General features: G+C 40.9%; 1 protein-coding gene across 2 annotated transcripts in view; it reads left to right on the top strand.

Annotated features, from left to right (window-relative positions):
* Bivm (basic, immunoglobulin-like variable motif containing) overlaps window positions 1-9,060 on the top strand; it is a 17,733-nt gene extending 8,673 nt beyond the window's left edge. Inside the window, exons 4-7 of one of the 2 annotated variants that reach the window (XM_023715224.1) lie at window positions 1,973-2,105; window positions 3,973-4,056; window positions 5,647-5,743; window positions 7,400-9,060. In XM_023715224.1, coding sequence (XP_023570992.1) covers window positions 1,973-2,105; window positions 3,973-4,056; window positions 5,647-5,743; window positions 7,400-7,690 — 605 coding nt within the window. In that variant the 3' untranslated portion in view covers window positions 7,691-9,060. Of the gene's footprint in view, window positions 1-1,972; window positions 2,106-3,969; window positions 4,057-5,646; window positions 5,744-7,399 lie in introns of both variants that reach the window. The other variant, XM_023715223.1, reaches the window with a different exon arrangement.
* The last annotated feature ends 2,954 nt before the right edge of the window (window positions 9,061-12,014 follow it).

Here is a 12,014-nt window from a genome sequence, read left to right as displayed (position 1 = left end):
AAGAAGAAGAAGAAGAAAGGAAAAGAAGAGAGAGGTGGTAAAAGGAAATCTGTAGCAGACAAATGATGTGAATATTGATGAGAGTTATCTCATGTACCCCTAAAAAATTTCTACAACACTAAAGTAATTACTAACCATAGTCACACTAAAGATGTTTTGAACTACATTTGATTTAGGAAAAGAAGAACTTTTGAAATACAAAAAATTTCTATTGAAAAATTAGGATAAATTTTTTGTTTTCTTTTGATTTCACTCCGTAGCTTAGGTTTGCCTTGAAATTGCATTGGAGGCCCAGACTGGCCTCAAGCCTGACACTGTCCTTAGTCAGCTTCTCTGATGTTGGAATAATAGGGTGTACCACCCTCTCCAGGCCTGATCAAATTCTTTCAATGCAAGGTTAGGGCCAAGGGTGTAGGTCAGTGGTACAGGGCTTGCCAGACAGGCATGAGGCCCTGGATTTGACCCCCAGTATCATAACAAACAAGCAAACAAACAATACAGGATTCACTTAGAAAGAGCCTGTCTCAAAATAAAGTGAAAAGGGCTTGAGATGCAGCTCAGAGATGGAGCCCTCCTTCATTCAATCCCAGTGCCACAACAAAGTTTTGCAAGAAAATTTCTGTATCAGTTATGTGTATAAGCATCTTTTGTAATTATGGCATTTGTGAGAAGTCCGCACTCCACAGTTATATTTGTTCATAATCTTGGGACCTACTTCCAATCAAAATTAAATTGTGGGAATGAGATGTGAATGCATTTTAAAACCGTAATTCTTAAAATATTCCATTTAGAGCTGCCCAGGGATACCAGGGCTGTCAGGAATACAGCCAAAAATGGCAGAAAGACTTAACAGTTAGCATTATGAAGGGATTTTAGTAGAGAGACTCTAACTGTGCAGGATGCCCAGGTGGTAGAGCACTGACTGAATGTTTATGTAGGTCTCGGTGAAACTCTGGAGAGTTTAAGCCACAAATGTCATTACCACCTTGGGCAAAGGAAATTGTGTGTGGCAGGTGGGACCTGTCTCTCTGACAGCCACAGCTGTGCATAGTGGTTCTTCCTCTTTTGGGCCAGAACATCAATCATTGTAACTATAATTTGCAAGCTCTTACTGACTACTGTTAGGATTTGTTGTTTTAATGACCGTTTGTTAATGAATAATTTAATTTTTCCAGGAATGCAAGTTAATGAAACCTCAGTTAATGGCTTTGAGTACTGATTACTGGTAAAATCTTGTTCCTTATAGTAATACTTCTGAAATTACTTGATGACTATTACAGGGTTGTGGTAGCGCTCTAGCCTGAGTGTGTAGGGATGTTCTTATCACTTTGTGAGCTACTTTTTTGGTCTGCGTAACAGTTTTCAGAAAGAAAGTGTGTGTTAGTAGGGGAAGTTGCCATTTTTGAAGCTTGTTTATAGCTATTTACATTTATCCATATACCTCAGTGGTCTTTAAATTGGGTTGTACATACCCTGTATATAGTATAGTGTTTATGTTTTGATCTAACTTAAAAGTTTTATTTTTTGTATGTCTTTTACAAAGACTAGTATTTAGTATGTGAATACAGCTTGAAAACAAGTGTCTATGTTGCGATGTTTATTCAGGATTTTTAAGGATGGACGTGCAGACTCAAAAATGGAGACCATTGCTATAAGCACAAGATACTAGGTTTTACATATAGTAGTTAAAATGTCATAGACAGCTTTGTGTATTATTAGGGCATTTTGAGAAACATGGACATATTTAGATTTTTTTTTTTTTTTTGCTGTTTAATATCGATGTGTCTAAAGGGTGGATCTGAAAATAAACTTAGTAACACTTATTGTACGGATCGATGGCTTCTTATTTCCCCGGCAGTGCCAGTGTGTCCCAAGTAATGTCTTTTCTGTCTTCCTGTCCTTGACTAGCTCACTGTGTGCAACAGGGACAGTGCTTTATGGGCCTCTGTTTGTTTGGTTTTGTCTTTTGAAGCTTCGGGAGCCTTGTCGAAGTTAACGCGTGGATTGAAAGATGAGTCGCTGGCTTATATCTACCATTGCCAGAATCATTATTTTTGTCCAATAGGCTTTGAAGCCACCCCTGTTAAAGCTAATAAGGCGTTCAGGTAAGCATGTGTGTATTTTATGTGGGCACTCTGCCGGGAAAATGTGTTACAGAAAGAATATGAAACATGTTTGAAGTCTCCTGGAAACTGGGACGCTTGATAACTTACTTTCCTTACATCAAGCTGTGCTTTGAACATTATAGCTTGTTCTTTTGAAGAACAGCATTATATCCATTATATTTTTGTTGGCGGTGACACAGGTCTCACTACAGGGTTTGGGCTCTTAGTGACCCTCCTGTTTCAGCCTCCCCAGTGCTGGGATTACAGGCGTGTGCCACCGCTCCTGGTTTTAGGGCTTGCGTGGTGCACCCGGGGCTCTGGGGCCTGCACGGCATGACCTTTAGCTTGCCAGGCAGGCACTTACACCCTGCACTATCTCCTCAGCCCTCCGCTGTACTGTAACAATAGGCCACTAACTTAATATTGTTCAGTCATGGTGTAAGACAAAGCACTTAAAGAATCTCTTCTATGTCCAGTATAAAACAGTTGCAAAGGACTTTCCATGCTGTGCAGCAGTGTCTTCACACAGGGACTCACAAGAGCAGTGTGTCAAGAAGACTGCCACAGCTGAGTAAATGAAAAGCATCTTTCCTTTCGGAGTGAAAAATATGGAACTCAGCAGGGCTTCCGCCCTCTCCTGGTGTCAAGGAGGCTCACAGCTATTTTTTCCCCTAATGTGGGGAACTACATTACCTTCACATTATATTTCCTTTTTTGTTTAACCTAGTTTCTATCTCATGAACTGTACGTAGTTACCTACATGCACACTGATCTTTTTGAAAGAGACAGTCCTAACAAGGAAAGCTCACAGCCTGAATACTTTCTTCCTCCACGGCAAGCTCTTTTGTATGTGTGATGATTGGAGCAAATGCCAGGGTGGCTCAGAGCACAAGGAAAAACGTTCTGGTTAAGAGTTGGTGGACACAGAAGCCATGAACACACTGTTACTGTCAGGCAAGGCTGTCTCACCCTTCTGAGGTTCTGGTTCAGTCATGTGTGAATCAGTAGAGTTCGTGAGGCAGGAGGAGTGGGTCAGTGGTCAGTGCTGCCTCTTCAGGGGAGGCTGAAGGAGAACATGGCTTGGTCAGATAGGGTGAATTTTGGGGGTCTGGAGGCCATGGTTATTGAGTGGTACTCAAGACCCCCGGGGAGTGAGAAGTATCCTGAGATAGGGACAATCCTGGACAGCCAGAAAGCTAGACGCTGTATTGTGAATAAGGAAAAGGGAGAAACTGCTTGGTCTCTGCATATTCTGAAGCACTTTGTCTATCTCCCGGGAGGGGGAACTTCAAGCGAGGTACATTATTGATCTTTTCATCTTCTTATCCTGGGGCATAGGCCTTGTTTCAAGCATTGACCAAGCAAACATAATTGTACTCTTACTTTGCTCCTTAAAGAGTTCCTCATCAATGCTTATGCCTGAAAATCACCTGAGATTAAAAGCAAATCAAAAATCAAAACAAAACACAGGAATCCAGAGGCTCCATTCTTGACTCATTTGAGTTAAGATGTCCAGGGATGGGACTAGGGCTTCAGTGTTTTGAAGTTTCAGCAGTGAAAAACAGAAGCGGCCTTAAGAGTGTTGGTAGCATCCTTATTTCTCCTGTCTGAGGATCTGAGGGGTGGTATGTAACAGTTTTTTTAGCCCCAGCTATTGAATAGGAATTAAGGCTTACATTTAACTTGTGAGTTTCTTTGATGGCCTTGACATCAAAGACTAAATTCTAGTATCTGTTCTATATTAGTGCATGCCATTTTTGAATAAATGTTAGGTGTTAGCATGTCTTTTATTAATTTATAGTTGGAGCAATATTTTGAAGGGAGTAAATGACTTAAATTTACCCTGAATGTGTTTTTCATTTAGCAGGGGTCCTCTCTCACCACAGGAAGTAGAATATTGGATTTTAATTGGAGAATCAAGCAGGAAGCACCCTGCCATTCACTGTAAAAAGTATGTTAACTTTGCTTTGCTTTCTTTAGTTCACATAAGATTTAGATGCAGTGAAATGCACAGATCTTGAAGAGCGTCAATAACTCTCTACAAGTTACTACTTCTAGTACTAACTAGTATCTCTAGTTACTACTCCAGCCAAATGTGCGATGCTGTTTAACCACAGAAAGCACAAAGGCCCCTCATTCTCTGTCCCTACCCATCCCAACAGGTAACCTGCATTCTGGTTCTGATTTTTGTCATGAATTTGCTTTACTTGCTCTTGCATTCCATATAAATAAAATTATAAAAAACTTCGTGTCTGTTTTTTCATTTAAGTAATACAGCCAGAACTTTGCATTCCCATAAAAATTTCAGAAATTTGTCAATATCTGATAAAACACCTGTTGCAGCTTTCATTAGGATAGAATCAGTGAGATTCATTGTTTAGTTTGGGGAGAACTGACATTATAACTATATGGAATCTCCCAATCTATGGTCATAGACTGTATCTTCACTTAATTAGAACCCTAACTGCTCTTATCAGTGCTTTGTATTTTTCAGTAGAGTCATAAATACCTTTTATTAATTTTTCCTCTATGTTATAATTTTGGTGCTATTGTAAATTAATTTTTTAAATTTAATTTGTCTACTTCTTGCTGTATAAAAAAACCCCATTCATTTTCCTGTATCTTTATCAAATTCACTTAACAATTCTAATAACTATTTTTTCACCATCTTTTTTTTTTTTTTTTTTTTGCGGTACCAGGGATTGAACTCAGGGACTTGCACTTGCCAGGCAAGCACTTATTCTACTGAGCTAGCTCCCTGACCCCTAATAACTATTTTTTAATAGTCTTGAATTTCTGCACAATCTATATTGTTTGGAGATTATTTTTTTTAATGTATTTAGTACAGAGTCTACAGGGTCTCACTACACAGATCAGACTTGAAGTGATCCGTCCTGTTTGTCAGCCTCCCAAGCTCTGGGATTACTGGCACGAGCTACCACGCCCAGTCTTAATCATGTCTCAGCTGGCCTTGGGGGCAGGGCCGGCACAGCAGGCTGTGAATGGAACCTCTGGCCTCGGCATCTGCCTAAGCGGGTGCTTTAATCCACTGAGCTATCTGGCTGACCCTTTTTGGAGCTATGTTGCCTTTTGATTCTTCTACAAATTTAGTTACAATTCATGGGTGCATGTCATTAGTTCCAGCTACATGTAGGCTGAGGCAGTAGGACTGAGTAAGCCTGGGAGTTGAAGGCCAGAGTGGGTATCTTAGCAAAAGCCCATCTCAAACGATCTACTTGATTATAATTAAGAAGAAAACATGGCATGCCCCTGCTTGAGCCTGAAGGATGTTACTGAATATGTGGACATGTATTTATTTTATAGGAAAGGTAACCAATTGTAAACAGAGGAACTTGACAATAGCTGGATAGACATAATTGTCATAAAACAAGTTTTTAAAGCTTAGTAGATGAAACAATAGTGGGATAAGCCAATTATCTCCAGTTACCACCATGATAATATGGTAGCAACTGTTGTGAAAAGTTATGTTACATTAGTACTATGAACCTAAAGAAAATTGTACTGTGTTTCTTAACTATAGATGGGCAGATATTGTTACTGATCTAAACACTCAAAACCCAGAATACCTAGATATCCGGCACTTAGAAAGAGGACTGCAGTTTCGGAAAACAAAGAAGGTAAGAACACAATTTTGTTTGAAGGCATTTTCTACAAGTCCACTTGATACTGTTTAGGTTATAAATTACATAAACCTAACTAAAACCATTTTAGGCAGATAAGTGAAACTTATTTTAAGGACATAGAGCTATTCAGAACTCAAGGACAAGAAAGGAGTGTGGAGTTGTAATGGATTGGTAGCTTCTACCGGAATGATACAAAATGTTTCCCGAAGTCAAGTAGCTAGCGATCCTCAAGATCATTCTTCCTCTACTCTTTTCATAGTCTTACATTAGTACAACTGTATGAATCAGATATCTACTTCATGCTTGCCACCTATCTACTTTTCTCTGAAATCTTTGCCCTGCGGCCTTGTCTGTACATACAGCCTCAGTTAATTTGGCCCTACCTGGGCTAAGACTGTGAAACTGGGTCAAGACAGGTCAGTCTCAACTCTACTCATATAGAGGCTATGTGTTGTTCTGAGCTCTTCTTTTATCTAGTTTGTTCTTTCTTCTTTCCCTTCCTTCTCCTCCCCTCTTCTCCCCTCCCCTCTCCTTCCCTGCCTTCCTTTTCTTTTTTCTTATACTGGGAATAAAACTCAGGACCTTGTGCTTGCCAGGCAGGTGCTGTGCTGTTGAGTCCTCTCTGGTTATTTCTTGAGGATTATAATCCTCCAATTTATGGCTCCCTTTCAGATTAATAGATTGAGACTGACCTGTCTTGATCCAGTTTCACAGTCTTAACCCAGGTAGGGCCAAATTAACTGTGGTCATATCTATAGACAAGGCTGCAGGGCAAAGCTTTCAGAGAAAAGTAGATAGGTGGTAGGTATGAAGTAGATATCTGATTCATACAATTGTATTAATGTAAGACTATGAAAAGAATAGAGGAAGAATGATCTTGATATTTGAATTAGGCAGATGCAGTGGTGAGAGTGTATGTTGAAAATGAGTTGTAGAGAAGTATGTATGGAGGATAGAAGTACTTGGGTATCAGTATTCTTCTTTGTTATATTTTGTAGAATTTTTCAGAAAAGATGCATAGCATAATATGCTCTGATAATGTTTAAACAGAAAAGTACTGTTTTAGGCACATAAAAGGACCTCGAACCAAGGGAGTTCTGTTATTTCCATGGGTCTGGAAAAATACCTGACATACATAAACATAAAAGGAGGAAATATTTATTTTGGCTCCTGCTTTCAGGGGTTTCTGCCCATGGTCAGCAGGCTCCATCGCTGTGGGCTTGGGGGAAGGTGGAGCATCACAGGGCAGCGCAGAATATGGTGGCCGAAGGGGAGGCCAGAGGAACGCTGCTCACCTCATGGCAGTCAGGAAGCAGAGAAAGAAGAAAGTCTAAAAGGAGGGGCTAGGGACCAAACGTGGCCCTCAAGGCCACAGTCCATGAGTCCACTCTCCTTGGCTAGACTCTATCACATAAGTGTCCATCACCTCCCAATAACACTGCCACATGATGATTTTGTCAGTAAATTAAACCACTTAATGAAGTTAGACCCTTCATGATCCAGTCACCTGAAAGCCCCACCTCTGCATGTACTAGAGACTTTTGGGGGATATTTTAAATTTAAACCATAATAGGAGTCCAAAGGGACCCACAAATTTATATACATTTCTTTGATTTCCCCCCCCCCCCAAAACTCTTGTTTTCTTCTTAGGTCGGGGGAAATTTGCATTGCATTATAGCATTCCAGAGACTCAGTTGGCAAAGATTTGGCCTCTGGAACTTTCCATTTGGAACCATTAGACAAGAATCCCAGCCTCCAACACATGTGCAAGGAATCGCCAAATCTGAGAGTGAAGACAATATCTCCAAGAAGCAGCACGTGCGTCTGGGCCGGTCCTTCAGTGCAAGTTTCCATCAGGACTCAGCTTGGAAAAAGATGTCTAGTATCCACGAGAGAAGGAACAGTGGCTACCAGGCCTATGGTTATGATGGGAACGACTGAGCATGCTAGGTACTGACAACGGAGTTACCCATATAGTGCTCATGTACAGGACTACGTCACGATGGTAGAAGATGTTATTGAGTCTACGTTAATAGGAATGGATTTCCTGGTAAAAAGCATAACCTCGTAGTTCTCTAGTAAATAAGCTTATATAGGATTATGATGGGTGATTTCAGATATATAAGCAGGTAAGCACAGATTATTGCCCTTTTGAAATGAAGAGCATATAAGTAATCTGGACAAAAAGTTTCATCAAATCAGATAAAATTATAGCTGCTTCTGAACAGAAACACAAATTCACTTAACTGCATCTAGACTTGAAATACTTAGGCATGAAGTGATTTCTCATGACCTGATCCTCAGACATTTGGTACAGAGAGCTGTATTCCTAAGATCAAGAGGTAAAGTACTGTTTGCCCTTAAAAAAAATGGGGCTGTAAGTTTCTAGTTTTCGCTCATGGTTAAAGCTCATTTGAAATTATTTTGTGAGTTCAGTAGTTCTTTCATTTATAGTGTCTTCCTTGCCTTGTGTATTTCCTGACCGTCTCAGGATTCTCAATGAAGAGGCAAAGGAGAAAAGATTCAAGAGACCGATCTTTTCTATTGGTGCAAAAGGGTAACAATGTTTTGGTTCAGATATTCTTGACTTTCTAGACATGGTTCATTAACAGGGAATATTGACAAGAACTGTAGGTCTTGAAAGGCTTGTGTAAGCCTAGGATAGGAATAGAGTCCGGGAGCAAGTTTTCCATACTCAGTAGGTCTGTGCTGTGAGATCTTCTGATTGGTCCCTTAGTGGAGTCTGTGCTAATAGCAGCAGTGCAGATGTGTTAGGAAAGCCGAGGTCCCCCAGAAGACAACTGTCTGAATTCTAAATGCTGAGCAGCTTCCTTCTTTGAATCATACAATTAGCAGTTTCAAGTGAATGTTACATATTGCAGAAGTGTGGATTTCAAATACTTGAGCTCCTTTCTAGCTGCTATCAGTTTTTCTGCTGCCAACCTGTGACTCACAAACAACTTGGATCTCTTCTTTCATTTCAGAGCCTTATTCTAGGACTCAAATCAGTAACTTGGTAAATACAAGGTGCTGAAAATGTTGGTAACCATATTGCAATACACCTCGAAGAGAGGATTCAGATTTTTATTTTCAAAATGTGTTCTTTTGTTTCTCTTGAATTTTATATCCATTTATTCACTCATGTCTAGCCTACAGAAAGGGTATATATTATGAAATGGTCATTTTTCTGAAGAGAATATTTTGCTTGAAGTGCAAATGACTGAAAGAGATTTGTAGGTTGTTGATTTTGTTACTTCATACTGGAACTTTTAAAAAGTTTTCATCAAATAAAGTTTGTTTTCTACTTTTAATGATGTGGGTATTGGCGTGCATTTGGTTTAGGTAGAGAGTAACTTTATAACTTCAGAGTATGTAATTTGTTGACTCTGCTTTTGTAGGGACCAGCGTGCAGGTTCATCCTTGACTGAGGGGAGTGGAGCGTGAACAAGTGTAAAGAACAAAAAGGCACAGAATTAATGCAGAATGCGGGACCAACATGCTTTTTGCCTCTACTGGACCAACAGAACCCTGACAGCTAGAGAGATAGCTTGGCAGTTTAAGCACCTGCCTGGCAAGCGGAAAGATAAGGGCTCAATTCCTGGTACTGCATGTCATGCTGGCCCTGGAGCCCCAGGCACAGCACACCACAAACTGGGTGTAATAGTTTGTTTTCTTCAATTATCTGGGAGAAGGTGCCCACCTTGGGCAGGTCAAGCGATGATCCATTCCATGGTCCCTTGATCCTACTTGTAATCCCAGTGCTGGGGAGGCTGAGACAGGAGGATCACTATGAGTCTGAGCTGCATAAAGAGACCCTGTACCAAATAATTAATTAATTAAAAAAAAAAGAGTCCTGAGCATTTGGCTCACCTCTTTTTTATTTACTTAGACATGGGAGCAGACAACTAGTGTAACAGAAGATTCACCTGCCTCCTGTTATCCATAGTACATGACCAGTTAAACAACACAATGTGAGCCCTGCTGACTCTTTCCTAAACAGCAGTGTGCCACCAGGCCCACAGGTTGCCACAGAAGCTCAGCTTGCTGCTTTTCTCCTTTGTGCTCACAGGGAAGGTCAGTGAGGCCTCGATCCTCACCAGTTGGTCTCCTCAGGGCTCCCTTTTTGTTTTTGTAATAGCAGCAGCAGAAGCGAAGCAAAGGGCAGTTGCCCGTTTCCTGGGTTGTTGGGCTCCTCTCCTGTGGTGGTCTGCAGACTATGAACAGAACGCTAAGAGAAACTGTCAGAAATCCCATCAGTCCTTGCATGCTTTGATATTAATCATAGCAATGAGGGTACTACAGGCATTCTGGAAAGGCCTCGACAGACAAGGATTTCTGCCTCTGGATAGTTTTCTTCAATTATCTGGGAGAAGGTCCCCACTGATGATGGCAGAGGAGTCAAGTTCCACCTTGGGCAGGTCAAGGGCTGACCCCTTCCATGGTCCCAAGCTCCTAGAGGGAGTCCACACTGTCTTTCCACTTCCTGCAATGACACAACCAAACCTCCACACTGACTGGGTAACTGGTTCACCTTCTACTTCCATATGATGGGGACCACCATAACATACCTGCTTTCTCCTTTTCCCCATGCTGTTGTAGTTTTAACCAAAGTGATTCTGCTGGGGTGCTCTCTACATCACCAACAGGATTCAAATAATGAAGGGTAAGCATTGCAAGATCTAGGTGAGGGTGTGGCTTATTATGACTTACTTCCTCTTTTTGTTAACTGTGGTTTTAATGCAAAATGTGCACACTCAACAACTGCTTGTCTTTGCAGATTATAAGGAATTCCAGCAGAATGACTTAACATTCCACTGCTGTAAAAAGTTTTGAAAAGCTCTTTCTTATATAGGCAGGACCTTATGTCTTTATTTTCACACAGATTCCCATTTTAGCAAATGCTGGGACAGTACTGCTGGTATATGCCCTGCAGTCTTTGCTGCATGGCAGGTAGAATGTATAAGATGAGAGTTAAGTGACTGTACTGACATGCACATACTGAAGTCTGCCAAATTGGGACACTTGCTACATCTGTCTTCCACAGCTCACCCACATGAAGGTCTCAGGGACCACAGTCTTCTGAAGGGACTGATGTGGGCAAAGTTTGTCATGCTGGACAGGATCGCACAATGTGGCATGCTTGTGATCTGGGAGGTTTAAAGCCAGAGGTAGGGGCCTGAGGGTTCTAATGGAACAAGAATGGGAAAGTGCCACCTGCTGAGAAGCTGAGGCGATGAGTCTATTGGCATGATGATTTCCTTCTGCTAGTAGTCCAGAAGACCAGAATGTGAGTGACATGTCCTACATAGAAAGGGGCAGTCCTACTTCTAATGGCTTTCGGTAATTGTAAAAAATAGATTGAACAGAGGGAGACTTGGGTTACCTTTTATACTGGCTGTCTCCAAGCAATTAACTACGCAGGCAGGACCACATAAAATATTAACAGGTTCTGCCAGAATGCATTCCAGTATGATAATTATAGAAACGAATTCTGATCCTTGAGCTGAAAGTCCAGGGATAGCAATTTTTTGGTGATTTTTCATAGTCCAAAAGCAGCAAAAACATGAGAAAACCTCAACTTACTATAAGGTAAGGTGAGGCACTCAGAAGAGGAATTGTCTGAATACTTCTGGTAAGATTATTAAATAGTGGCAATAGAGTCATACAGAAGGATGAGCATCAATTAATCTTATGTAATCTGCAGAAGCTATCTTCAGAGTAAGGAGGTTTGTAATAAATGAGCATGCTGCCCAAGAGTAACATGCAGCGTGATCCAACTAGGATCAAACACTAAAAGCTGGACGCTGTGGTGGCAGGCCTGCTGAAGCAGCCTAGCCACCTGATCTGTAGAAGTCGGAAGACTTGTTATAAGCTGGTCAGTGAGACCATGCCACCCAATAGGGTGGCATTTATTATTCACCACTAGACCAAGAAGTCCAGGGTGCGAGTAAGGAGTGGGCAACACAAGAGGCACAGTTGGAAGAACTTGGTGCACCTGTCTATTTGCCAAGGTAGCTTCTATCACCTTGAGCTCTTTAAGGGCTTCAGGTGTAAGAATACAGAGACAATTCTTATGTGTGTGTGTTTGTGTATGTGTATATGTGTTTTCCTAGTTTTGGGTGAATCCAATTAATGTCCCCCAATAATCTTTGGAAATCATTTAATGTTCATAACGAGTCTTTTTTTTCGTACATGTGCAAACATTCTTTTATGACAAGCCAGAACATCTATTATCGCAAAAACAGAAAAAGAAAATAAGATACAA

The sequence above is a fragment of the Octodon degus genome, unplaced genomic scaffold, assembly GCF_000260255.1.
Source record: "Octodon degus isolate 3935 unplaced genomic scaffold, OctDeg1.0 scaffold00039, whole genome shotgun sequence".
Taxonomy (NCBI): Eukaryota; Metazoa; Chordata; class Mammalia; order Rodentia; family Octodontidae; genus Octodon; species Octodon degus.
Note: the sequence above shows the minus strand (reverse complement) of the source record. Positions and strands in the feature narration are given on the sequence as shown.